Source organism: Astatotilapia calliptera, chromosome 15, assembly GCF_900246225.1.
Source record: "Astatotilapia calliptera chromosome 15, fAstCal1.2, whole genome shotgun sequence".
NCBI classification, from domain to species: domain Eukaryota; kingdom Metazoa; phylum Chordata; class Actinopteri; order Cichliformes; family Cichlidae; genus Astatotilapia; species Astatotilapia calliptera.
In genome coordinates, this window is record NC_039316.1 from 39,712,536 (window position 1) to 39,740,318 (window position 27,783).

At 42.5% G+C, this 27,783-nt stretch overlaps 1 protein-coding gene across 1 annotated transcript in view; it reads left to right on the plus strand.

Moving 5' to 3' along the window:
* The first annotated feature begins 105 nt into the window (after window positions 1-105).
* LOC113006974 (histone H1.5-like) overlaps window positions 106-27,783 on the plus strand; it is a 47,470-nt gene continuing 19,792 nt past the window's right edge. Inside the window, exon 1 of the mRNA XM_026143253.1 lies at window positions 106-141. Within this exon, the coding sequence (XP_025999038.1) occupies window positions 106-141 (36 nt within the window). The remainder of the gene's footprint in view (window positions 142-27,783) is intronic.

The following is a 27,783-nucleotide window of genomic DNA, read 5'->3' on the forward strand; positions in this document are numbered from 1 at the left end:
CATATGGTCAACGTACTCACAATGTGGAGGCTTAAAAACGACCAAATCTTGTACCCAACCATTTGTGAATTAGATGTGCGCCTCCAGGAATTTATAATTCCGAAAATGATTCGCCGTGTATGCACTGACTCCACAGACAAGGTACGAGAAGGTATCAGGGCAGGACAACGGCGGTAGGCTGTCTGGGTTTCTGCTCCACTGCCTTATTTCATACGGGTCCACATTACCGATGCACGCTATTTTTTCCAAGTACCATCTCTTGGCGTCTGGGCGCAATCGGTCGCGATACAGCCCTTAGTCTTTTGTGCTGATTTTAAGCATGGTTGTGACAGTCCTGCTTCCTACACAGTGTGTTTGTTTTGATTTGTTGCCTTCTGTCATGGCGCCGCAATCCCACAATGCACTGCAGCGTGATATCAACTCCAAAGCCCTTGTGACCAGGAGATATTTTATTTTGTATTCTTATGATCACAGTTATAATCAGAAGTATCAGTCATTAATCATTTACCATTGTTGAACCAGTTGACAGAATAATCTTTGAACCATATCTAGGTTAACATTAATCTACACAGATTATCAGTACTCTAATCAGTCTATTGTTGTTCTGTACTATTCATGTTATTTGCTTAAAGCTGTTTCACAGTTCTGTAATCACTCAGAAGCCTGTGGGGCCTGCTGGACCCTGCCTTGGTTCTATGTTCCGTTCTGCACGTACACAGGCCTTGAAAGTACATGCACGCTCTTATAAAACACATGAATGTGTACACACACCCTTAGTAAGAATAGGAGGGTTGTCTGAGGACAGTTTTCTGATAGATACACTTTCACAAAATGCACAATGTAATACACACTTGTTTTTCTCTAACAACTAGCAGTTGATGTCCATATTAGGTAAACTCTCTGAACAGGCCCAAACTGTTATCATTTCCAGTAAGGTCTGACTGTGTTACGTCATCATGGGATCATGGTTATATAAGGATGGGGAGCGGTCCACTCTTTGGAGATCTGTGGCTGTACGCTTGTCTTCCCATGCTTCTGTCTTAGAAGTGTGCAATAAAATCACTATGTTTGTCACCTACACGGACTCGGCTGTTTTTCCGTCTTACCCAAACCGAACCAGACGTAACAACTTGGTGCCGAAACTCCGGTTGGAGAGGAGGGGAGCTTGCAGCTATCGTGTGGGTGACAAACAGGGGCGGAGGCCAGCAGCCTGTCTGAGTGACGCCAGGCGTCATAAGAAAAGGTGAGTGCCACCTGTTGATTTTTATCCAAAGGCGCTATATTGGAAGTTAAAACTAAATTTAATTAAATAATATTCACTCAGTCTGGGCTTCTGGCGTTGGTCCATAGTGATCTTGACTAATTAGTTGTAAAATAGGGCATAGTAGTCTGACTAAATTCATTGTTGTTCATTTTGGGGGTGAATTTTGAGTTAAGAAGTTATGTGTTTAAGTTAATACGGTTTAAGGTGTGTGGAAATAAATAAATACGGTTTAAGAGGTTAAATGTGGGTTGACTGGGAATGCCAGCCAGTCAATCGGTAGTGTAGGGTTAATTTGGTTTTAATAGGGTAGCAGAGACGGTCTCGGGCTTCAGATAATTAAACGGGGGGGCTCAGAGCTCACCGTGAGGCTTTTAAACAAGTAAATTCGTTTAGGACTGAGAAGCTAGGCTCTCTAAGAATGCAGTTTGTTCAGCAGGTGGCGCTGACCCCTGACCCCGGACGCGTGGTTAGGTTCTAGCCCGGTTTTGGCCTCCCGCTGGGGACTTGGGACTCCCGGTTAATTGGCCAGGTAATCTATGAGTGATTGCCTTCTACTGCATTGATTGATTAGGAAGGTTAGACCTGGCTGCCTCCTATTTAAACGTCAGGAGCTTGTGAACTTTAAGTATAGCCAAAAGCGTGAGCCAGGATTTCATTGCCTTTCACGCAGCTGGTGGAGTTCCAGGTGTCCGGGCGGGGAAGCAGTTTTAAAGTACTAGAACTTCGTAATGAGGCCGTTTTCAAGGCGGCGTACTTGAAACGGTAATTGATCAGCAAGAGCCGGGCTCTGGGCTGAAAGATGCTTTTAAATTAGTCAAAAATTTAGCAACACCAGCAGAGAAATAGAGAAGTGAGATAAAGTTGTTCTGGCATATGGTGTTTTTTAGGAATTTGAGCGCTATCGGGAGGGCGTTCCCGAGGTGTGTATTGACCAGCAAGGCTAGGCCTGGGCTATAGGTGCTTTTAAATTAGTCAAAAAAGATAGGAGTAACCTCTTCTGGTATGACGTCTATGCGGGCCCGTGTGTATATAGATTATAAATTACCGGTGTGTGTAAATAAGTTGTATAAATCTGTTAGATCTGAAACTCCTGCTAAAAAACTTCCTCTCTACAACTCTTTTCTCTTCTCTCCCTCTTTCTCTCAGTTGAGATTCTGTGTGTGTATGTGTGCTGGAGAAATAAAAAAAAAAGGAAAAGGGTCCCTCTCTCTGTCTCTGTGAGAGAAAAAAGGTGGGGGCCGAGTGAGCCCGCGGGGCCGAGCGGGTCCGCGGGAGCGAGCGTGTATGCTGTATGAGGAAGAAGGGAGTGAGAGGGCGCGAGTGAAAAGAGTAACCGAGTATTTGGTGATTTTTTATTATTTCAGAGGCACTGGGTAAGAGTTTTGACTTTAGCTGTGAGAGTTGTGAAAAGAGCAGGTTTTTCTTTTGTTGTAGACTGTGAGTAATCGGTGTTTTTCTGCCTATTGTGCTGCGTGGAAGACACAGAAGTGTAGAAATGTTTGTGGTTTATCTTTGTTTGACGTTTTATATAGAGTTGGTTGATTTAGGGTGATTTCTCCCGTTTAAGGGAGGAGTTGCATTGTGGTTATGTTAAAGCTTTGCTGTAGGGGTATGTGTGTGATTTTGTGCTGGCTTCGCATGATTAAATGGATGCACAGAAGTTTGTGAGTGAGAAATTGTTATGGTGGGGTTTAATGTTAGTATAGGGTCAAACAACGCCCACTGTTTTAGAAAGGCCCAAAACATCATAAAAGACACCTCACATCCTGGCCACTCCCTGTTCGAACTGTTGCCCTAAGACAGACGGTACAGGGCAATCAGAGCAAGGACTAATAGACTCAAACACAGCTGTTACCCAACTGCAATAACACATCTGAATACTACAAAAATGTCCACCATGCCACTCTGGTGTTAATCTATGCACGGTCTGGAGCATGACTGTGGGAATACTTAGTATGTTAAGTATTCTATCTATTTTATTTATTGAATTTTATTGTTTTGTTTATTTTTTTGATATTGCTAGGGAGGATGCAATGATCGGGGACCATTCTTAATTTCGTTGGTCTCAAGACAATGACAATAAAGTTTTTGATTTTGATTCTGATTCTGAAATCCACCCTCCTCAAGAGTTCAATGATTTAGGCAGTTATGTTTATACAAATACTAAATGTATGTTTAGTGTCTTCATACAGGTGTTTTTTCTTAACCTGGAAACCTGAGTACGGCAGCAGAAGACAGGCCAAGCTTTGGCTAAAATTCACGGCTGGACACCAGAGTTGTCCTCACCCCTCCCGGAAAAACAAAAAAGAGAGAATGTAGTTTGAGGCAGGTTTTTCTCGCTGAACTGCTCTGGGTGCTGTCTCCCTGAATCTCACCAGTGTTAACCTCTGGCGGAAGACATGGGGAAAAGGAAGAGATGTTCTTGGTAAATCACTGAAACAAATAGAACCACACACAACCAGAGAAAGGTATGAGAAGTGTGTGGAACAGACACATGTGCGTGTTAGAGAAATGCCTCGTTTGAGAAAAAGTTAAATTAACCCATATACAGACGCACCCATACATGCAATGAAGAAACAGCTTACATACATGTGCACGTACATGCAAGGTTAAAGTAGCGACACTTAACATACACCTGTTTTTAAATGATATAGTTTATACATTACTGACAAATAAACCCTTTGGGTTGCAGGACAACAACGTAACGTCAAAAGACAAAGACACTGGTCTGATGATTAAGTGAGGACACGACAAATTTAGTGGTTAAAAGGGTCGAATTGGGACATGTTTTTGTTGATTGTTTAAGACAAATGACTACTGAATGATAGGAAATCCCTTTTTTAGGTTTCTAAACAGGATCTTAAGAATTTTAACACGTACCTGTGTTGTCCTGTCAACTTGAGGGGTTATGAGTTGATTATATGGTGAAAAAAAAAAAAAAAAAAAAAAAGGGGGGAGACGAGATCTCAGCCAACACAACATCATTTTCCTGTTCGCCTGTTTTGTTTTGTTTTTGTTTTTTCTGAAAGCCGAAGCTGACCTGGACTCCTACCCTCCCCTCTACCATCGTTGCCCTCTCCGCGACCATTTTTGACCCTTTGACCCCTGAAGGCCACAGCAGCTGGACTCACAACAACAATTTGAGGATGTCAACAGTGCTGCAAAAGAGCGATCTCATGCAGCAGAGACGGAGAGCACTAAACCTAAAGCCCGTTTCACTACACGGGGGAAATTCCCAGGCTGCGTCAGCTGACAGAGCTGTGACGAGACGCGCATTAAGCCCGGAGGAAAAGGGGCGGTGAGCAAAAGAATGCTGACCTCTGAGAAGAGCAGAACGGAAGAGCTGCAGAAGGCCGTGGAGCAGAGTAAGGACAACATAAACAGACTCCAATCTGACGTGGAAGGAAAGACTCTGAGGTGTTTGCCCTCAGTAAGAGCTCAAGGCATCAGAACAGAAATTGAGCATGGCTCCGGAGGAGCTGGCTGCTAATTGAACTCATCAGTCAGACTTGGAGCTTCACGTACAGGACTTGTAATCAGGCGGAAGCTTGCTGGAGCAGGAGGTCGTCAGACTTGACGCAAAGCTCCAACAGCAGGAGTAAACCCTGAAAGACCATACAGAAGCAAAAGGGTCAAGTTACAAGGAGAAGATGCAGGCAGCTGCAACAACGGATGAAAACAGACCCAAAGAGGAGGGGAGGACCCTAGGCCATGCGTCAGGCCGCTGGTTTACCTAAACTACAGAACAGGAAGGTGATGAACACAAACATACACCAACACACGAATACACACTTCTGCATGCGCCGACTTAGAATGAAGGGAAACACACACATGAACACTTATGCACTTGTTGAGGGAGTAAAAACTGATACATACCCATGCACTAAAATCAAAATGTTGATTTAATTTACTAAGAAGTGACACACAATGCCCCAGCTGCTGCAATGAAGAATGCTTTACTGACAAAGGCTCAATGCTGCACACGACAACGTCAAATACAGAATTTGCTATAATAATAAGTCCAGAGGGCATTTGTGTGGTCTGGGGAGCCGAGTCCGGAGCGGTTTGGTTATGAAAACGATGCCTGTGCGAGATATCCGGGGCTTAAGGCCTCGACTTAATTGTTTACTCTACACTAAAAAGAAAAGAAAACCCTCTGAGCAGTGGTGCAGAGTGAAAACGAGGAATTAACAGTGTGAGTTTTATTTCAGAGCGCCACGTCATTGTGATGGAGATTTAATAAAGGAGGAACACACGGACAAAGAAGAAGAGAAGGGGGACAGCCTTTGAGCACGATTGCCTGAGGCATTAAAGTTCTGTACTAAATTCGGGTTTCCAGTGGGAGAAAAGTCACGCAGTGCCAGTAGTAGAGCTAGGTTGAGTGATGATTCTAAATTACTGTAAGGAAATCATCGTACACCCGTTCAAGTTTCATGATAACGGGGATCTAGACTTTGTTGAACCCTAGGCAATTTGAACAGGTAAAATTCGAGTGACCAAGTAGCAGTTGAATAAAAGTCATTGAATAAGTGTTGAAATAAACTGGCAGAATTAAGAGAATTAAAACATTTCAAGAGCTCAACTTACTTAATGGTTCAATTTTGTTTCACGAACGCAAAACATATAGGTTTATGAATATGAAAAGGTTGCAGTGGTGTTGATTTGACTCTGTGTAGGTTTAGGTTTGGTATTTTTATTGATGGGAAGAATATTCAGTGACAAGTCCTAAGACCCGGGCGTCTGCATTTTGTTTTTGTTATTTTTCCTTTTATTTTGTTTTATATTTTGAACAGTGCACTGATTTTTGTTTGTGAATCTTTTCTTTAAGCAGATCTGCACAACGGAAATTACAAGCATTACACGTCGGCGAGAAAATTGTTGTAAGTGAGTTTCTCCGCATTGAAATGGGTTCTGGAGGAAACACTTGTGGGGACAATTAGAAACGAGAGTCCCTGTTTAAAAAAGGATTCAGCGAGGTAATCCAAACTCAAGTTCTTGTTTTCTTTTTGAGATGACGTCATTTTGCTGAGTGTGGAAACTAAATGCGACGACAGGTTTCACTATCAGCAAAGAAAGAAAGAATGGATGAATGGATGAAAGACTGGAAATAAAAACAAACGGACTGACTGGTAAAAGATGACCAGACTTGACCATGACTCAAGGTTAACCACCTCCACCTAGATAGGATAAAAGGGTGGATGAATTTATGTGTGTTTCTTTTTACAGGAGTAGAAGGATGACAAAATATTCGAGGAAGAGTGAACCTGTAAATGCCATTTTTGTGTCTTGTGTTGTTTACAGAGGTAACTGCGCAGCGTTACCATTTACATTTTCTTCCCTACAGGGTTACAGTTTTAATGTTTTCCTATTACAGGATTTCTGGGCGGATGTGTGAAGAAACGGTGTTTATGGGTTAGGAGTGGGGGATGCTATTACACTGTATTCTGGTGAGAGTGTTGGGGGAGACACACCCTGTCTTGAAAACTGTGATTCTTGTACAGGAAATGTTTTATAGCACCTATGGAATGAGGATGCCTGACTACGGTCAATGTGCTGCTGATGTTTGCTTTGCTTTGGTGAGAAGGGTGCAGTAGAAAACAGACAAGTGACATGAAAACAAGTAATAATAACAAATAACAAATTTGGGGACAGTTTGACCTAGAGCCCACTAACTGGCCATTAGGGGCTCTCTCTCTTGGAATAACATTGCCCAAAGGGTGAATAAAGCAAATTCCGGCAATAATAGTGATTTAATGATTGGAGAAACCTGAACATGATACTTGTCTGTTGTGCTGAACCGTTTATTACTCTTATGATTTGCAGGTGGTTGTAAGTAAGCTGTTTACTTTAACAGGTTTGCTTTTTAGCTGAATTGCAAAATACAACTAGAACGATTGATTGAGACTAATCGCTACTGACCTGAAACTGAGGAGGTTCTATATAAGGAGGAATTAAAACAGGTATAAAATGCATCTGATCTTTAATTGCAGGTGGGACCATGAAGATTTTTTGGTACAGATTGCAAGTTATTGCTCATTATTGAAGTGTGCTCATAAAGGCCAAAAGCTATATAGGGGGTCTATCATTTGGTCTGTGTTTTAATAATTTAGGTATGGCAAAATTAAAGGTTTCTAGACAATTTAGGGAACGAGTGAGAAGCATAATTAGATGATCAGAAACTGAGTATTACACTCAAGTTAGAATTAAGAATGCCCAATTTGTTTGAGGTCTGTTGTTCATTTTTATACACACATTGCAAATGTGCTTATAAGGAGCTGGCACTTAGTCTGTGAAGGTCAAAAGCTTCATCCGACAACGGATCGGATTGATATATTGGTGCTATTGACTTCACGTGCAGAGGGTTAAATGCATGCACGCTTACACACATAAGCATGGCATAGGATTGGAATAAACAAAGTCAACAACATTAGGTTAGGAGAGCCAGCGCAGGAGAGGTGTTGGCTTTCTGTCTCTTGCAGAGAAGGGAACCGACGCCAGACGGGGACACGGAGATATGGGGACCCTTCACAGCAACTGGGGTCAAGTGTCATGGCCTTGGGGCTCCTTGATAAGATGGATCCCATAACCACAGCGATAACCAGGAAGGGGTTGGCTAAAACTAGGAACACCAGAGACCAACGTGGTTCGAGAGGCTTTTGGCAAAAAGGGGGACACGGCGGTCACAACGGACAACAAACACACAGATCTGTGTAGCGACTGAAGGGTGGTCTAACCCCGGAAGTCGAAGAAAGAAGAATCCGAGGGCGTTTCTTCACTTCAAGAGGAGGTGGCAAAGGGGCCTGAAGCGTGTCAGGCTGAAACTCGAGTCCGAAGCTAAAAGAACAGCTGGGTTGTGGGAAAATTGGAAAACAACGGAGGCGTTGGGATTGATAAGTGTCATAACGTGTTTGTTTGGTTTGGAAATAAATCCTGGTGTGAGTTGGGCTGGCAAGCCAGCCCAAAGAGGAGGAATGTGACCAGGAGATATTTTATTTTGTATTCTTATGATCACAGTTATAATCAGAAGTATCAATCATTAATCATTTACCATTGTTGAACCAGTTGACAGAATAATCTTTGAACCATATCTAGGTTAACATTAATCTACACAGATTATCAGTACTCTAATCAGTCTATTGTTGTTCTGTACTATTCATGTTATTTGCTTAAAGCTGTTTCACAGTTCTGTAATCACTCAGAAGCCTGTGGGGCCTGCTGGACCCTGCCTTGGTTCTATGTTCCGTTCTGCACGTACACAGGCCTTGAAAGTACATGCACGCTCTTATAAAACACATGAATGTGTACACACACCCTTAGTAAGAATAGGAGGGTTGTCTGAGGACAGTTTTCTGATAGATACACTTTCACAAAATGCACAATGTAATACACACTTGTTTTTCTCTAACAACTAGCAGTTGATGTCCATATTAGGTAAACTCTCTGAACAGGCCCAAACTGTTATCATTTCCAGTAAGGTCTGACTGTGTTACGTCATCATGGGATCATGGGTTATATAAGGATGGGGAGCGGTCCACTCTTTGGAGATCTGTGGCTGTACGCTTGTCTTCCCATGCTTCTGTCTTAGAAGTGTGCAATAAAATCACTATGTTTGTCACCTACACGGATTCGGCTGTTTTTCCGTCTTACCCAAACCGAACCAGACGTAACACCCTATAGGAGATTATGGTCGTGTCCAAATTCATGGATTGCATCCTCCTGAGGACCCGGCCTTCGCGGTCTACGTGGGCTGGGTCCTCAGAAGGTCGGGTAGGCCGGAAGTAAACGGCTGGGGAAATTGGACGGTCTAGCCTTCAGATCTGCGTCACCGCTGTCTCGGTGGAGTTTAATAAACTCAGCCGTCTGCTCCTTGCTATCTAAAATATAACAGGACACTGGAGTAAACTCTCGACTGTCTCACACTTCTGTTTAATCAGTTTTCTGTTTGACGTTTATTCAGCTGTGTAAAAACCAAGGAGGAACCCACCCGGGGAATTAATAAAGTTTTATTTTATCTAATCTAATCTAATCTAATCTAATCTAATAACTTTAATCTCAGCCAAACCGATTTACTCACGAACAAACAAAACACTGAACAAAGCCCAACAATAACATTTTTAGGTTGTCTAAGTGACTTATAGATTAGTAAGAGTAATTTTAAAACTTAGTAGTGGCCGCCATTGTTGGAAACTGGAGTTTGGCTGGGCTGCACTATGAATTCTGGGATATGGTAGGCCACGAAGGACACACCCGACCCATCCTTCAAATTCGGGGAAAAGGAAGTCGGGAGTCTACGAATTTGGACAGCCTTCGGCGCGTCGCTGTGACGTAATCGATCTACAAATGCGGCCTCAGGAGGACGCAGCCCATGAATTTGGATATATCGGAATTTCAGGAGCGGGACCACGCCTCCAAACACGCTCCTTCCGGTTGTCATCTGGGTTCCCCCCAGTTCTGCAAACTGTCCATTCTCAGCGAATACCTTTAAGCACAGCTCATCTCTCGGGAGTAACGTAATTTTACTCACCCTTCCATTCACTACAATCACCCTCTCGTCCGTCAGCGCGTCAGACGAACAACTACCCAAGCTCTGCATCCATCGCTTTTCCTCCGGCAATCCCAGAAACAAACGGCGTGCTTCCAAAAAACCGAATGCTGACGACAACCTAGCAGTTTTCTCGCCACCCGACATACGGTCTTTTACATCCATCCAGTCAGTTTATCTCCGCTAAATCCAGTCATGAAGTAATCCGGCCGCTCGCCATTTCAGCAAAAACCAGCGAGGTCGCCCGCCAGCAGAACTCACAGCTAGGGATGGGTACCGGTATCCGGTGCCATGATGGCACCCATTCTGACATAAACGGTAGTAACCAGACCGAAAAGCAGCGCACATTTCGGTGCTTTATTTCCCTGAGATACATTTTGGATTCCAGCCAATCATTTTACGTTTCCGAGGATAGTAGGCGGGTCCAGGTACGTAGGTTCTTTTAGAGCAGAGCTACAGATTAAAAATGCCCAAGGCGAAGCGGTCAAAGTCTGGCTGTACTTCACAGCAAAAGATGCAAACTCGGCAGCAACAAGTGCTTTAAGCTGATACTGTGATACTGTCAAAGGAGGTAACACCTCGAATCTGATGAAACACCTGGCGACGCATAGCGTTTTTTTTAAAGCCGAGAAATGCGCCATATTTGATAGCTTGCTGCGAGACCCGCAGACATCTACTGCGGGTGTGGTGCCTGTTATCGGACCCGGAGTTAGCAACATCCCCAAAAACCCGAAGAGGAGAGTCCTGGCCCCTAGCCCTGCCAGTGTAGCAGAAATGATGAGGATGATGATGCAGCAGCAGCCGTTCTTCTCTGCGTGAGTAGCTTAATGTTGTTCATGTGTAATTTACGTTGAGTAGGCTAACCACGTTATTACATTAATGCATGTAAGGTGAACTAGCAAACATCATCATAGCTACATGAGGCTGTCTTCTTGTTTGATGGCAGATACTCCCTTCACCCTGGCCAAAAAGGGTAAAATGACCAAAGAAAAAGTGGAAAACAGCTGAACATGAGAGGTTTTTGGACAAAGTTTGTGTTTTTTCCATTGATTAAGCACTGCTTCCAGCCAAGAGTGATACCATATATGCCCCATAGCTGCAGAAAAGGCTAACATTGTTATCTTTTTACAAAAAAACAGCTAAACATGAGGGGTTTTTGGACAAAGTGTGTGTTCTTCATTCTTTAAGCACCGGCTACGTTTCAAAAGTACCGGTTTGGTACTGTTATCAGATAAAACCTAAACGATACCTATCCCTACTCACAGCTCCTCTCACGTTGCTCCAGAACGTGTCACAGGCCGGGCGAGTTAGCCGCCAACACCGAATCCACGCTTCCAAACAAATCGCAGCTCCAATAGCAAAAGCTACAGCGTACTTTGTAGCTCCACCCACCCGCAGGCGCCAGGTAGCAGGGGGGAACCTCAACTCTGTTCTCCGCAGCAAACCTCGGCATCGAGTTGCCATGTTCCTAACCTCTCATCTGCTAAATTCCCAGCAAATGTTGGCACCAAGTTGCCAGGTTCGCAGCCACTCATCCCTCCTCGGCTAAATTCTACGGCAAGCCTATTCAAATGGCGGCTCGCGGGCCAAATGCGGCCCAGAAGCAACCTGCGAGTGGCCCTGCCTGTGGTCCTGGCAGAAACACAGAGCAAACGCAAAAAATTAATTAATTAAAAAAAAAATTAAAAAATTAAAAATTCCTACAGCGTAGTGTAGACTGTGAATGCAACACTCGCCTAGCAATATTTAACCCACAATGCACCGTGATGTAAACATATTAAACAATCATCGTAATATATGATGCGACAACAGCATGTCTCTCTCACTCCAAAAGCACAAAATTGACAATGAAAACTGTCGGTTTAACCCTTCCCGGACTGACAAATACTTATTCATTTTACCGAGTTTAATAATCTTACAACCGGAGTTGTACTACCATGGTGAGGGTCCTGTACAGCCCAAGAGAGCTGCAGCATCTTCCCTTCGTGTTTGCTTCTTGGCGAAGAAGAAAAGGCCTTTCACAGATTCTGAAACAATGAAATACTGCATGCTGGCCGTGGTGGATGCGGTGAAAAGTGAGTGTGACATCTGCTATTAAAAACGTACCCCTGTAGGACAGTTCAAATATTCGTAGAGTTGAAGTTCTGGCGTCAGACGAGTTTGAAATGCTGTTAGATGACCTGAAGAAAACTGATGTAATGTCTATAGCAGGAGATCACAGACAGAACTGATAATGCCCAGTTGTCCGTTTTTTGGATGGGAAATTGCTCGGTTTACTACCGTTAGAGGGACACACAGCTGGCGAAATAATGTTTGAGAAGATTTCAGCTCTTTTTGAGGAAAATGGTCTGGATATGAAGCATGTCTGTATACTTGTGACGGATGGGGCTCCATCCATGGCAGGAAAATTATTTTAATTTGAAAGGGAATTATCAAAATGTTTTTTGTTATTATTATTATTATTATTTCAAATGTGCAAAAAATAGTTTAGTTATAGCTCCCTTTTTTTAAATGGACTGTTGGAGCTATTTGTTCTTTATTTTTGTTTTTGTTCTTATTTTTGAAATTAGTTAAAGTTTGTTGTTAGTTTACTTATATTTTGGGGTTTATTTGTCGGTTAATATTTTGTTTTAAATGATTTGTTTTGTTTGTTGTTATTTTGTTAAATTAGTCAGTAAGAGCTGTAGGGCCATTTTGTTTCTATAAATAAAGAGACTGGTATAGGACCAGCATGCATTGGGGTGGGCCTATGGTTTTTTACCAGAGCAGGAGAAGCAGTAGGAAGGATCTTGTTATTGCTTGCCAAATGGATAAATAAACCAAAACCAAAACTCTCAACTAAAAGGTTTGGACAATGGACTTCTTTTGCCTGCGTACGAAATATTACCTCAGTGCAGCAGTGGCTTGTGGACTTTAAGTTGTGGGACGTTTGATCATACAAAAGTAAAGGAATTGCCACTACACAAAGTAAAAAACCTTCCCGTGGACAAAGGAATAATCCTTCATTAATGGATATAAGGATTTCAAGGATCACCGTCGAACTCGAATAAAAGTTATTGGATCGTCTGGTGAGTAATCCAGACGGATTTGATGTTGAAGCCTGGATCAACATGTCACTCGTTCGTCAAAGCTGGTGAGTGATAATATTGTTTAAGCCGTAAAGGAAAACGGTGAAACTATTGGAGTTTAAAGACATAATTTCACTACAAAGACTGATGAACTGAGTTTTGACGTACTAAATTGGTGCATAATTGGAACATGCCAACGCCCTCTGTGGAAATGTTTGTCCGCTGCAAAAGGCAGGTAAATGGATGTCATGTTTGTACTTTAGGCTATGGACTCTCAGTGTGCTGTGCATCTTTATAAAGTTTGAAATAATCCAAGAGGACAATAAAAATGTCGGATATTAAGAGTAAACGAGAGGATGACACTGAGATGCAAGCAGAGAAAAGAAGCGTTAAATTTACGCCAAAAGGTTTGGATTTGTATATAAAGACATGCCAAGAAAAGCGCAGTTCAATGTGTAAGCAAGCATCTAAGTACATGGGGAAAATTTCCGCTTTAATGACCTCACATGAAAACGTTAAGGAAGTGTCTTCTGAATTTGGGAAGTTTATTAAATGCTATCAAGATGCAAACGCTTTGCAAGAATCCTTTTTAAGTTTGCCACTGCCAGAAGATGAAGTGAAAAGGGAAGTTGCACATTTTCAGTCGAAGGTGACAGCATTCTCTGTTTTTATGGACAAAGTAAAGGTTTGGTTGCAGGAGGCGGGCGAGCCGTATACTGAACAAAACAATACTGTTCGCAATGATAAAGCTGTTGAAAGTTTGGATGAAATAAAACCTGAAGACAGTGTCTCTAATATCTCAAGTGTAAAACCACCTTCAAAAACCTTGTCACAGCAAAGTCGAATTTCATCAACATCTTCCGCATGCATTAAAGCTGCGGCTGACAAGGCAGCGCTCATGGAGCGACTGGCTGCATTAAAGAAAAAACATTCTATCGAAGCGCAAGAGGAAAACTGAGAAAAGAAAAGGAGACATTATCCTTGGAAACAGAGCTGGCAGCCACTAATGCAAAGCTTCGTGTCTTAAAAATAAATTCAGTTTGTAGCTCTGAGCATTCTGATGGAATGAACTCTTATTTTGAAAGAGGGCACGTACAAGAAGCGCCTAGTTTAAATCCTTGTGCCGATACATTTGTTCCAACATCAAGAGATTACTTTGGTATAAATTCTGCATCTGAATCACAAGTAATCGTACCTAGACAAAGTCAAACCCAACATCAGGTTGATGATTCAGCTCAAGTGACGCAGCAAACACAGCCTCAGTCTCCTACTTTGACTGGGAATTGCACGAAGGAGATTGTAAATATTATGCAAAAACAAAATGACATCACTACTTTGCTTGTAAAACAAAACTTATCTTCTGTCCTCCCCGCCAGAAACATCCCTGTGTTTGATGGAGACCCTTTACAGTACAGATCATTTATGAATGCCTTTGAAAATGGAGTGGAAGCTAAAACTGATAACTGGAGCGACTGTTTGCATTTTTTAGAGCAGTTCACTAGGGGGCAGCCTAGGGATTTGGTGCATAGTTGTCAGCACTTACCACCTGAGCAGGGCTATTCCACAGCCAAAGATCTTCTTGAAGAACATTTTGGGAACGAAAATAAAATTGCCTCTGCATATATGGAGAGGATTGTGAGTTGGGTACCTATTAAAAGTGAGGATGTGAAAGGTCTACAGTCATTCTCTCTTTTTCTTCAAGGATGTTCGAATCTAATGCAGCAAGTTGTTTATATGAAGGAGTTGGATTTGCCCTCAAATATGAGAATGGTTGTTATGAAACTTCCATACAAATTGAGGGAAAAATGGAGAGTTGTTGCCTATGAACTGCAGGAACAAAATGGTTACAGAGCAGTATTCACTGATCTGGTTACCTTTATAATAAAACAGGTAAAAGTAGCATCAGATCCAGTGTTTGGCAACATACAAGACTCACAATCTGGAAGCAGCTTTAAAGCTTCAAGTTCTACCAAGCAAAGAAAAAAGGGAAGTAGTTTTGCCACTAATGTCAGTACAGTGCCAGGAATCAAAGCTCAATCAACTGGAAGCAGAACAACTTCCGCCGTTCTGCATAGTTGTTTGTTTTGTTCACACAGCAACCATTTACTAGAGAATTGTAAGCAGTTTAAAGCTAAAACGCATCAGGATAAGTTGACTTTTATCAAGGAAAGGGGAATTTGTTTTGGTTGTTTAAAAGTTGGTCACACAAGCAAAGACTGTAGGAGTCGTTTGGATTGCGACGTGTGTCACCAAAGGCACCCAGGGGTTCTTCATATAGAGCGAAAGGATCCAGGTGCGTCTTCGGAACAAACTCAACAGAGGACAAACTCTAATGTCAACTTTTCAACTGCAACCACTCAGACATGTGGGTATATTGGGGCTGGTCATGAAGTTGATGCAATTTTTTTCTATAGTTCCAGTTCAAGTTAAGAGCCAAAAGAGTAATAAAATTGTGCAAACTTATGCGTTTTTGGATCCTGGAAGTTCAGGTACATTCTGTACAGAAACTTTGGCAAAAAGGCTGAATGTAAAAGGTAAAAAGACCAATATCTTTTTGAGAACAATGAGTCAAGATAAGATTGTTAGTACACAAGTTCTGTCTGGTTTGGAAGCAAATGATTTCATGCCATTGCCAGATGTTTTGACTCAAAAGACTATGCCAGTTTCTACAGTTAATATTCCCCAGCAAAGCGACATCGATCAGTGGCCTCATCTTAAACCTGTTAAACTGTACAACGTTAATGCAGATGTGGAGCTACTGATAGGCACTGATGCTTCCAATGTTTTGGAGCCATGGAAGGTGATAAATAGTGTGGGAGGTGGACCTTATGCTGTAAAAACAAAAGTTGGCTGGGTCATAAATGGTCCCCTGCGCACTGGAAGTAACAGTGGAAATAAAACCAACTGCACTGCTGTAACAGCCAATAGGATTTCTGTTGAGCGTCTTGAAGACATGTTGATTAAACAGTACAATCATGATTTTAATGAAAGATCATCAGAGGAGCAGACTGAAATGTCTAGAGAGGATCTGTGTTTCATGGATATTGTTAGTAGTTCAATAAAGCTTATTGGAAATCATTATCACATTGATTTGCCTTTCAGGAGAGAAGGTTCCAGTTTGCCAAATAACCTCTGTGTCGCGGAGCAGCGTCTCCAGAGTCTCAGACGGAGATTTGAAAAGGATACTCATTATAAGGATGAATACATTAAATGTGTAAACAACATGCTTGAACGAGGATATGCCGAGTTTGTGCCTGTAGATGAGTTGCACAAAGATGATGGAAAGGTGTGGTACATCCCTCATCATGGAGTGTATCATCCCACAAAGGGCAAATTAAGAGTTGTATTTGACTGTGGAACAACTTATAAAGGAGCATCATTGAACAGTCAGCTTCTACAGGGACCTGATCTCACAAACTCGCTGGTTGGGGTTCTGATCAGATTTAGACAAGAGCCTGTTGCATTAATGGCGGACATTGATTCCATGTTTCACCAAGTTCACGTCTCAGAAAAACATGTCAACTTTCTCCGTTTCCTGTGGTGGCAACATGGCAACACTTCAAGGTCTGCACAGGAATGCAGGATGAAAGTGCATTTGTTTGGAGCTGTATCTTCGCCAAGTTGTGCAAATTATGCTCTACAGAGAACTGCAGATGATAATGCACAACAGTTTCCAGCTGAAGTGGTTGATACAGTCAAAAGAAACTTTTATGTGGATGATTGTTTGAAATCTGTTGCTTCAGAAGAGGAGGCAGTGCACATGGTAAAATGGTAAATGGCCTGTATTTATATAGCGCTTTTACTAGTCCCTAAGGACCCCAAAGCGCTTTACATATCCAGTCATCCACCCATTCACACACACATTCACACACTGGTGATGGCAAGCTACATTGTAGCCACAGCCACCCTGGGGCGCACTGACAGAGGCGAGGCTGCCGGACACTGGCGCCACCGGGCCCTCTGACCACCACCAGTAGGCAACAGGTGAAGTGTCTTGCCCAAGGACACAACGACCGAGACTGTCCAAGCCGAGGCTCGAACCGACAACCTTCCGATTACAAGGCGAACTCCTAACTCTTGAGCCACGATGGTGAAGAGGCTGACAGATATCTGCGCTAAAGGAGGATTTAAGCTTTCAAAATGGATCAGCAACAGTCGCACAGTGCTCATGTCAATCCCAGAGGAAAGAAGAGCAAAGGAAATTAAGGATCTGGATTTGGACACAGATCAACTTCCAGTTGAGAGAGCACTGGGTTTACAGTGGTGCATAGCAACAGACAAGTTCCAGTTCAGAACCTCCCTGCAGGACCGTCCAACAACCAGAAGGGGAATTTTGTCTGTGGTCAGCTCACTGTATGATCCTTTGGGAATCTTGTCTCCCTTCAGTATGCCAGCTAAACTGTTGCTACAAGAGCTTTGCCGACAAAATTTGAAGTGGGATGAAGTTATTCCCCACTCTCTTTCCCAGCGGTGGCGTGATTGGCTGGAGGATCTCCAGCTGATTTCAAAGTTTAAAGTGGAACGTTGCATTAAACCAAATTGCTTTGGAAGACCAGATAGGGCACAACTTCATCATTTTTCTGATGCAAGTCAAGATGGGTATGGAACGGTGTCATATTTAAAGTTGGAAAAGAATAACGTCACGCATGTTGCTTTTATCCTGGGAAAGGCTAGAGTTGCTCCTCTCAAGCAAACTACAATTCCCAGGTTGGAATTGACGGCTGCAGTTCTTGCAGTTCGGGTGGACAGGCTTCTGCAAAAGGAGCTGCAAGTCAGGTTGGAAAAATCAGTTTTTTGGACTGATAGCACAACAGTAATGAAATACATCTCCAATGAAACCAGAAGATTCAATACTTTTGTTGCAAACAGAATTGCTGTTATTCGGGAAGCAACAGATGTGAATCAGTGGAGATACGTTTCTTCTAAGGAGAATCCTGCAGATGACGCATCCAGAGGTATGAGAGCTGGGGATCTCCTCAAATGTAGGAGATGGATAAAAGGGCCAGAATTTCTCTATGAGTCAGAAAAGGAATGGCCTAAACTGGATGTGGAGTACAGTGTAATTTCTGCAGATGACCCAGAGGTCAAAAGGGACCTGACAATGAATGCCATTGTGAGGGAATTACAAAATCCTACCAGCTATTTTATCCTCTACTTCTCGTCTTGGGCAAAACTTAAAATCTCTGTAGCCTGGCTTTTAAAGATGAAAGAGGTCTTGGTGTTGTTGGCACAGAAGAGGAAAGAGTTGCTTGCTGCAGGTTTGAATAAGAATGATCCGGAAGGTCAGAAAGAAGTGGAGATAAGAATGGAAAGATTTAAGACCACTTTGAAGAAAGGAAATCTCACTCCAGAAGACTTGGCAAAGGCAGAACAAGCTATTCTTCAATATGCACAACTAGAGATGGCACGATACCACTTTTTTATGTCCGATACCGATACCGATATCATAAATTTGGATATCTGCCGATACCGATATGAATCCGATATAGTGTTTTTTAATCAACAAAACTGTTTTTTAAAATATCTTGCTGCATTTTGCAAGTCTGCAAGTTCATACTCAAGTTTAAAACAACAACTACACTAAAGCTATTCTGTTATACCTGTATACAAAAAAAATATTTCATAGTTCAGCAATACTGATCAATCTAATAAACTTAGACCTACACCATCCTCCCTATTCTGGTATTTTAAAGAGTACTTAGCGTAAATATTAAGCAACCTAACTAATAGGGTTCCAACTCCCAGCAACAACAAAAATAAATAAATAAAAAATAGGGAACCACCCCTCACGCTCCACCTCATGATGCTTAATCGACGTAATCAACCTTAATTTGATGCAGTGTGAAAAAAAATGCACAGAAATCAATTTTTTTTCAAGAAATATTAAATAGATTCAACATCTTTCTTCAACAAAATTGCAGACTGCACAGATGGTACCTTCCCAAAGGAAAAAGTACTATAGCTTACTAGGGTATATATATTAGACTTAATAGTCACTATATACAGTAATGGACTTCTATTCATTTTACATCAAATTAAAACTTTGGGTGTCAGATAATTATTTATTAAAAGCTAGACATTTTAAATGAGAATAAGAAAGAAAAGTATGTCTTTGTGCCCCTTTTCCCAGTTAATGCCCTATCGGCCCCCCTGGCTAAACTTTGCTAGATCCGCCCCTGCACAGTTACCAGCCGTCAGCTACGTAGAAAAAGATCCTGGTGTAGAAATTAATATTAAATAAATTCTAACAACAGCTTATCAAGCTTAAACGTGCTGCTGTTGTTCAGCCGCTGGTTTGCTCTTTCTGGCGCAAAGTGGACCAAAAACAAACGAGAGACGTACTCCCGACAGAAAAGCCGATCAGCTGATTTAAGCAGTTTCACGATTGAAGTAGCAGCCGGAGAGCGAGAGGCAGTCGCTCGTTAAGCTTAACGCAGGAATGCTTTACAAACATTCAGAGATGGACTTACACACTTGCTTTACTTCTCTCGGGGATAACTTTGTCGGAGATGAAATGCCGGGTTGCTAGCGAAGCTCCACATGCTATCCAGACCACAGGTCCCGCATGCCACAGCCGCTCTATCACGTGATGCATACGTTCTGAGGTGAGTTACGGCGTGTTGCAAGTTTTGTGAGGTGCTTTCGTGATATTTAATGGATCGGATTACATTTTTTATTTTTCTCCGATATCCGATCCAGTAATTTAGGTCAGTATCGGACCGATACCGATACGTAATATCGGATCGGTCCATCTCTATGCACAACAACAGAAATTTACGACTGAAATGGCTTTAATCTGCAATGGCCTTAAAGGAGTCTCCAAGAGAAGTTGTCTCTACAAACTTGATCCAGTGTTGGATGCAGGAATCCTCAGAGTGGGTGGCCGATTGAATAAAGCAGCCATGCCTATGGAATTAAAGCATCCTGTAATTCTGACAAAAGATATGCATGTGTCAACACTGATTTTACGCCATATCCATCAAAAGTTGGGACATGCAGGAAGAGCACACATGCTGTCAAAACTAAGACAAAATTACTGGATACTAAATGCAAATTCTGCTGCCAGGAAAATCATCTCTCGTTGTGTCACGTGTAGACGCAACAGAGGAAAGTTTGTTGAACAAAAGATGGCGGATCTGCCTGAAGAGAGAGTCCTGCCAGACATAGCCCCATTCACAAATGTTGGAGTGGACTATTTTGGACCTATAAGTGTTAAAAGAGGACGAAGTCTCCTTAAAAGGTATGGAGTTCTTTTTACTTGTTTCACCAGTCGTGCAGTACATCTGGAGATGGCATGTACACTTGATACAGACTCTTGTATAAATGCTGTGAGGAGGTTCATCTGTAGACGAGGCCCACTTTCGACCATCAGATCTGATAATGCTACAAATTTTGTTGGGGCGAATCGAGAGTTGAAAGAAAGTTTGACTGAGCTGGACCATGCCAAAATTCAAAAGGCTTTTGTTCAGGATGGCATGAAATGGAACTTCAACATCCCAGCAGCTTCTCACCAGGGTGGTGTGTGGGAGCGTCTCATTCGTTCAGTAAAGAATATTTTAGCCTCAGTTCTTAAGGAGCAAGTTCTGGATGATGAAGGGCTCCACACAGTCTTCTGTGAGGTTGAAGCTATAATGAACGACAGACCCATTACTAAAGTTTCAGATGACTCAAATGATCTTGAAGCACTGACACCCAATCACTTGTTGTTGCTGAAAAATAAACCAGTTTTTCCACCAGGACTGTTTCATCCAAGTGATTTGCATGTCAGGAAAAGGTGGAAACAGGTACAGTACATGGCAGAGTTGTTCTGGAAGAGATGGCTTTCTGAGTACCTACCTTTGATGCAAGAAAGACAAAAATGGATGAGGACTAAAAGATGTCTTATACCTGGAGATGTTGTTTTAATTGCAGACGCTACAGCTCCAAGAGGATCATGGATGATGGCGAAAGTCTTAAATGTAAACCAGGATGCAAAAGGCTTGGTGCGTTCTGTGAGACTACAAACAAGGACCAGTGTTTTGGAAAGGCCAGTGACAAAACTTATTTTGCTACTGGAAGCCTCATCGTGAAGAAAATCCTCAATGAAAATTAAGGATTTGTTTAAGGGAATAGCTCCTCCTTTTGGGACTTTAAAGTAATTGTGATTGTATGCACAATTAGGGGCCGGAGTGTTGGAGCTATTTGTTCTTTATTTTTGTTTTTGTTCTTATTTTTGAAATTAGTTAAAGTTTGTTGTTAGTTTACTTATATTTTGGGGTTTATTTGTCGGTTAATATTTTGTGTTAGATTTGTATTGTTGATTGTCATTTATGCTTAGAAATATTTACTTATATATGCTTAGAGTTTTGTAATTAGTTGTAGATTGGTAGAGGTTTTGATCCTTGATAGTCTGCAAACTTTGTGTGTATTAGACAGCACTTTGGGAGCATGAGAGGTCATACCGTGTCTTATTATTTTATGGTAGGATTAACGTAGTTGCGTCTGTTCTAGTCTAAGTGCTCTTTGTTTAGATGAACTGCAGGACTTCCTCACCGTGTTATCTAGGATGAACCATCTAGGGTGAGGGGGAGGCTACCCTCTTCCTGACCAAGGATGTTTGACCCTTTGATCAGCAGTCCACACACACACACACACACACACACACACACACACACAGGCAAGGTACTCTTTGTGTATGTAGACGTCATATGTTAATGAACTTATGCATATTCATGTAACCTCAATAAAAGGACAGTGATATGGGAGAACGGACGAGAGCTACTGGGGTCAAGCGAAGGAACGGTGCCTGTCCGGTTCTCTCCCGTGCACGAGTACCATGAAGAAGTTTGCCTACTTGTGTCTTGCTTGCAGTGTAATTATATTGTCTTCAACGTTCCAGCGAATAGGTTTATGCTACAAACCTATCATTAATTGGTCCTTCGATGCCGGAGCCCTGGAATCGCATTCACCGAGGGGAGGAGGGACACGCTGAAAGACTGACGTCAGCCAGGAAGTTCCTGTGGATTCGCTGTATGTCTTTTCTCCTCGATGAATGGCGATTGGCGGGATTCGAGGCTGATATTACACGCTAAGCAACACCGAGTAAGTTTAGAGTCCAACTCTATAACTGTACGTCTTCGCCGCTCAGTGGGGCGTTGTCCGTGGCCGCTTAGTGGGGCTAAAATTACGTCTTCGCCGCTCAGTGGGGCGTTGTCCGTGGCCGCTTAGTGGGGCTAAAATTCGCCGTCTAAGTGGGGCGATGTACAAAGCCGCTCAGTGGGGTTTTTTGTACAGAAGCATTAAGTCGCAGAGTTGCGCAGTTCGAACTTTTTTTGGTTCGCCGTCTTAGTGGGGCAAAATACAGACCGCTGTGTGGGGTAGTGTAGTGAGTTCTCCACCGCTCAGTGGGGTGTTGAGAAGTTCCGCGGGGTCCAGATTGTGCTGGACAGTAGGCCTATTTTGTGTTGTTGTCATTGTCGTCGTCGTTGTTGTTGTTGTTGTGTGTGCGGAGCAGAACATGTGGTCTGTGACACCGACTGTTGTTGTTATCATGGGTTTCTAAGCAACCAAGAGTGAGTCGGAGGGAGACAGACGTTTGTGCTGGACTTTGCTCCTGGCAGCACAAAGTATTTATGTAAAAAAAAGAGAGAGCGACGGCTCCACAGCTGCACGGGTTCACGCGAGCGCGGTCACGCGGACCTGAGCCGTGCGGTTAATCGCAGGCTTATAAATGGAAGAGATTCAAATGTTAGAAGTTTTCAGAAAACACACCAGCCTTGGAGAGCTGTGGAGAAGGCTAGCCCACATCAGCAGCACTTAAGATATGCTCTGGTGAATGGCTTTCCCCCCACCCCTTGCTGACACAATGTTTATTCTTTAGCTTGCCCTGATCGACAACAGCCTGTGTGCCAGACCATAGATTTAATTTAGGTGGATAGTTGTTAAAAGTAACCTACATTAAACTTGTGGTTGCTTAAATTCAGTACAATGACATGTGAGGTGAAGTGATATAGGTAAATATTTAAACTAATGAAGTGCATAGAGGCACTTGACCTGTGTGAAAGACTGTCGTCTTGTTATGAGCCATTGTTGAGATATGGAGCACACCTGTGAAAACAACTAATATGCTGAACCCTGTATGAAACATCTAAAAGTACATGATGGAGAAGCTGAGTTGAATATGAAAGTGTAAGACTTTGCCGCTGTGGGCAGAGCATGCAACTACTGTGTGATGTTGCGTTGCAGTTTTTTTTTTTTTTTCTTCTGAGCTGATGAGCAGGCTACACATTATCAGATCGAGAGCTGTCTGAGAACTACTCTAAGAGAGGGAAACAGCACTATGTTAACTGTGATAACTGGAGTGTGCAGCGTTTCCATGAGCAGTTTTCCTGAATTTTGACTCTTGTGTGTGGAGTGTTCATAGCATCAGCATCATGTTTTTGTTTATTTGTTTTGTTGGGTTGGAAATAATTAAATAAACGTGTGATCATGCCTATGGATCACCATGGCACATATCTCCAGCCATATGATTTATTTATGCAGATGACAAAGTGAGTGTGAATGTGTCTGACATCACAGTGTTTTTGTGCACTGTGCAAGAGTAATTGCCTTTGATTGTGAGTGACAGCGGTGATTTTGCAGGTCACCAGCTATTGTAAATAAAAAAAAAAAAAAAAGAGTGAATAAGAGGGAGAATTTATATTGTAGAAAAAAAATAATCATAGGAAAAAGGTTTTGTGTTGATCAACCAAAAAAACAACTATAATTTCATTTTCTGCTTTTAAGAAAGGATTGTTCACACAAACACAGACAGAGAGAGAGAGAGAGATGTGTGTTGATTAAACAGTGATGATGATAATGAACATGTTTTAGTTTGTCACTTTCAGGTGAAAAGCAGACCTGAATCAATTTTCCACATGCAGCAGTCGGAAGAAAGTTATATTTCAACATCATTGGAAACATGCAGGCCAAGTTTCTGGCTGACTTATTTAAAGCGCAATGTGTATGTGTCTCTCAACCTCACAAGCAAGCAAGCTCTCACCCCTCCCTGAAGACAAGGAATGCAGCTCCAAAGCAATAACATGATAAAGAGACAGCATCAAGTCCTGAGCAAAAAAGTCCCAACAAGCAGCAGCAATGTGGATAAACAGCAGCAGAAGAAGAAAGCAAACCCATCTTCCTGTCTGATTGGTTGAATTTCACGGAGGGGCGAGCAAGATGGCAGCGGGAAGAGGAGTTTTTGTTTGAGTTCTCAGCACGAGACACTTATTTGACGTCTTTCTGGCCTTCGGGACTTTTTTGGAGATCAGCGCGCTAAACTTGCTGGATCTGAGGCCAGGGTCTGCGGCGGCAGCATGTTGAAATGCTCAAAAAGGACTGAGTGACTCGGGCAAGCCACATGCGGCTAGCGACATGAAAGAAATGGACCCTTCATGATGCGTTCAACGTGCCAGCGCTGTGGTGGGAAAGGCTCCATCATAAACACGCCCTGCGCCCTGCGCCGAGGTTCAGGCCAAGAAGAAGAAGACGATGACTCTTGGTGGCGCTGTCACTTGGTGTTCGCTCGCTCTGTGGTAGAGTATCACTTCCTGTTCCTGCTCAAACACAGTGGTGTTTCTGAGTAGCTTATTTGCTTAGCGATTTAATTAACAACTTTTAAATACATTCTTCTTTCATAGTATAATCTTCACGTGCTTCCTCCGAAGCACACTTTCTGTGTACTCACTACCTAATTTATAGCCAAAGTATTCACTCACTGTCTCTGTACTGTCTCGCTAGCCTAGCTTAGCTCGTAGCCGACTCATTAGCACCATGGCTACTTCACCTGTCCCTCCTGCACTTTCTTGCTCATTGTGTCAGATGTTTAGTTACTCCTCGGCCTCCTTTAGCAGTAATGATATCTGTAACAAATGTAGCATATTTGCAGCGCTGGAGGCCAGGATTACTGAATTGGAGACTCGGCTTCGCACCCTTCATTCACCCGCAGCTAGCCAGGCCCCTGTAGCTGGTGCAGCCGAAAATAGCGTAGGCCCCGCTAGCTGTTCCCCGGCAGGTCCCAAGCAGCTGGGGAATCAGGGCGGCTGGGTCACGGTGAGGAGGAAGCATAGTCCTAAACAGAAGCCCCAGGTACACCACCAACCCGTTCATGTGTCTAACCGTTTTTCCCCACTCGGCGACACACCCGCCGGGGGTCAAACTCTGGTAATTGGCGATTCTGTTCTCAGACATGTGAAGCTAGAGACACCGGCAACCATAGTCAATTGTCTTCCAGGGGCCAGAGCAGGCGACATTGAAGGAAATTTAAAACTGCTGGCTAAGGGTAAACGTAAATTCAGTAAAATCATAATTCACGTCGGCAGTAATGACACCCGGTTACGCCAATCGGAGGTCACTAAAATCAATATTGAATCGGTGTGCAACTTTGCCAAAACAATGTCGGACTCTGTAGTTTTCTCTGGTCCCCTCCCCAATCAGACCAGGAGTGACATGTTTAGCCGCATGTTCTCCTTAAATTGCTGGCTGTCTGAGTGGTGTCCCAGAAACGATGTGGGCTTCATAGATAATTGGCAAACCTTCTGGAGGAAACCTGGTCTTGTTAGGAGAGACGGCATCCATCCCACTTTGGATGGAGCAGCTCTCATTTCTAGAAATATGGACAAATTTATTAAACCCCCCAAAATATGACTATCCAGAGTTGGGACCAGGAAGCAGAGTTGCAGTCTTACACGCTTCTCTGCAGCTTCTCTCCTCCTGCTACCCCCCCAAAAACCCATCTCCATAGAGACTGTGTCAGCTTCCAAAAAGACAAAAAACAAACTAAAAACCAGCAACAAACAACTTAAACATAAACAATCACAAAGAAAGAACAATACAGTATCCACATCTGAACCAAAGAGTAAAACAGTGAAATGTGGATTATTAAATATTAGGTCTCTCTCCTCCAAGTCTCTGTTAGTACATGACTTAATAATTGATCAACAAATTGATTTACTCTGCCTTACAGAAACCTGGTTGCAGCAGGATGATTATGTTAGTTTAAATGAATCAACACCCCCGAGCCATTCTAACTACCAGAAATCTCGAAGCACAGGCCGAGGGGGCGGTGTGGCAGCAATTTTTCACACCAGCCTATTAATTAATGAAAGACCAAGACAGACTTTTAATTCATTTGAAAGCCTGATGCTTAACATTGTCCACCCCAGCTGTGAAACTCAGAAACCAGTCTTACTTGTTATCATCTATCGTCCACCTGGGCCTTACACAGAGTTTCTGTCTGATTTCTCAGACTTTTTATCTGATTTAGTTCTGAGCTCAGATAAAATAATTATTGTGGGTGATTTTAACATCCATGTAGATGCTAAAAATGACAGCCTCAACATGGCATTTAATCTGTTATTAGACTCAATTGGTTTCTCTCAAAATGTAAAAGAACCCACCCACCACTTTAATCACACTCTAGATCTTGTTTTAACATATGGCATCGAACCTGAACATTTAACAGTGTTTCCTGAAAACCCTCTCCTGTCTGATCATTTCCTGATAACATTTACTTTTACAATAATTGATTACACAGCGGTGAAGAGTAGACTTTATCAAAGTAGATGTCTTTCTGAAAGCACTGTAACTAAGTTTAAGAATATAATCCACCCACTGTTATCATCTCCAATGCCCTGTACCAACACAGAGCAAAGCAGCTATCTGAACGCTACCCCAACAGAGGTCGATTATCTTGTTAATAATTTCACCTCCTCACTACGTACGACTCTGGATACTGTAGCTCCTGTGAAAACTAAGGCCTCAAATCAGAAGTACCTGACTCCGTGGTATAATTCTGAAACACGTACCCTAAAGCAGATGACTCGTAATCTGGAGAGGAAATGGCGTGTTACAAATTTAGAGGATCATCATTTAGCCTGGAGAAATAGTTTGCTGCTTTATAAGAAAGCCCTCCGCAAAGCCAGAACATCTTACTATTCATCACTGATTGAAGAAAATAAGAACAACCCCAGGTTTCTCTTCAGCACTGTAGCCAGGCTGACAAAAAGTCAGAGCTCTTTTGAGCCAACCATCCCTTTAACGTTAACTAGTAATGACTTCATGAACTTCTTCACAAATAAAATTTTTATCATTAGAGAAAAAATTACCAATAATCATCCCACAGATGTAATATTATCTACAGCTACTCTTAGTACCATTGATATTAAGTTAGACTCTTTTTCTCCAATTGATCTTTCTGAGTTAACTTCAATAATTACTTCCTCCAAACCATCAACGTGTCTTTTAGACCCCATTCCTACAAAACTGCTCAAAGAAGTCCTGCCATTAATTAATTCTTCGATCTTAAATATGATCAACCTATCTCTAATAATCGGCTATGTACCACAGGCCTTCAAGCTGGCTGTAGTTAAACCTTTACTCAAAAAGCCATCTCTAGACCCAGCAGTCTTAGCTAATTATAGGCCAATCTCCAACCTTCCTTTCATATCAAAAATCCTTGAAAGAGTAGTTGTCAAACAGCTAACAGATCATCTGCAGAGGAATGGTTTATTTGAAGAGTTTCAGTCAGGTTTCAGAGCTCAGCACAGCACAGAAACAGCTTTAGTGAAGGTTACAAATGATCTTCTTATGGCCTCTGACAGTGGACTCATCTCTGTGCTTGTCCTGCTAGACCTCAGTGCAGCGTTCGATACTGTTGATCATAATATCCTATTAGAGCGATTAGAACATGCTGTAGGTATTACAGGTACTGCACTGCAGTGGTTTGTATCATATCTATCTAATAGACTCCAGTTTGTGCATGTAAATGGAGAGTCCTCTTCACACACTGAGGTTAATTATGGAGTTCCACAGGGTTCAGTGCTAGGACCAATTCTGTTTACATTATACATGCTTCCCTTAGGCAGTATCATTAGAAGACATAGCATACATTT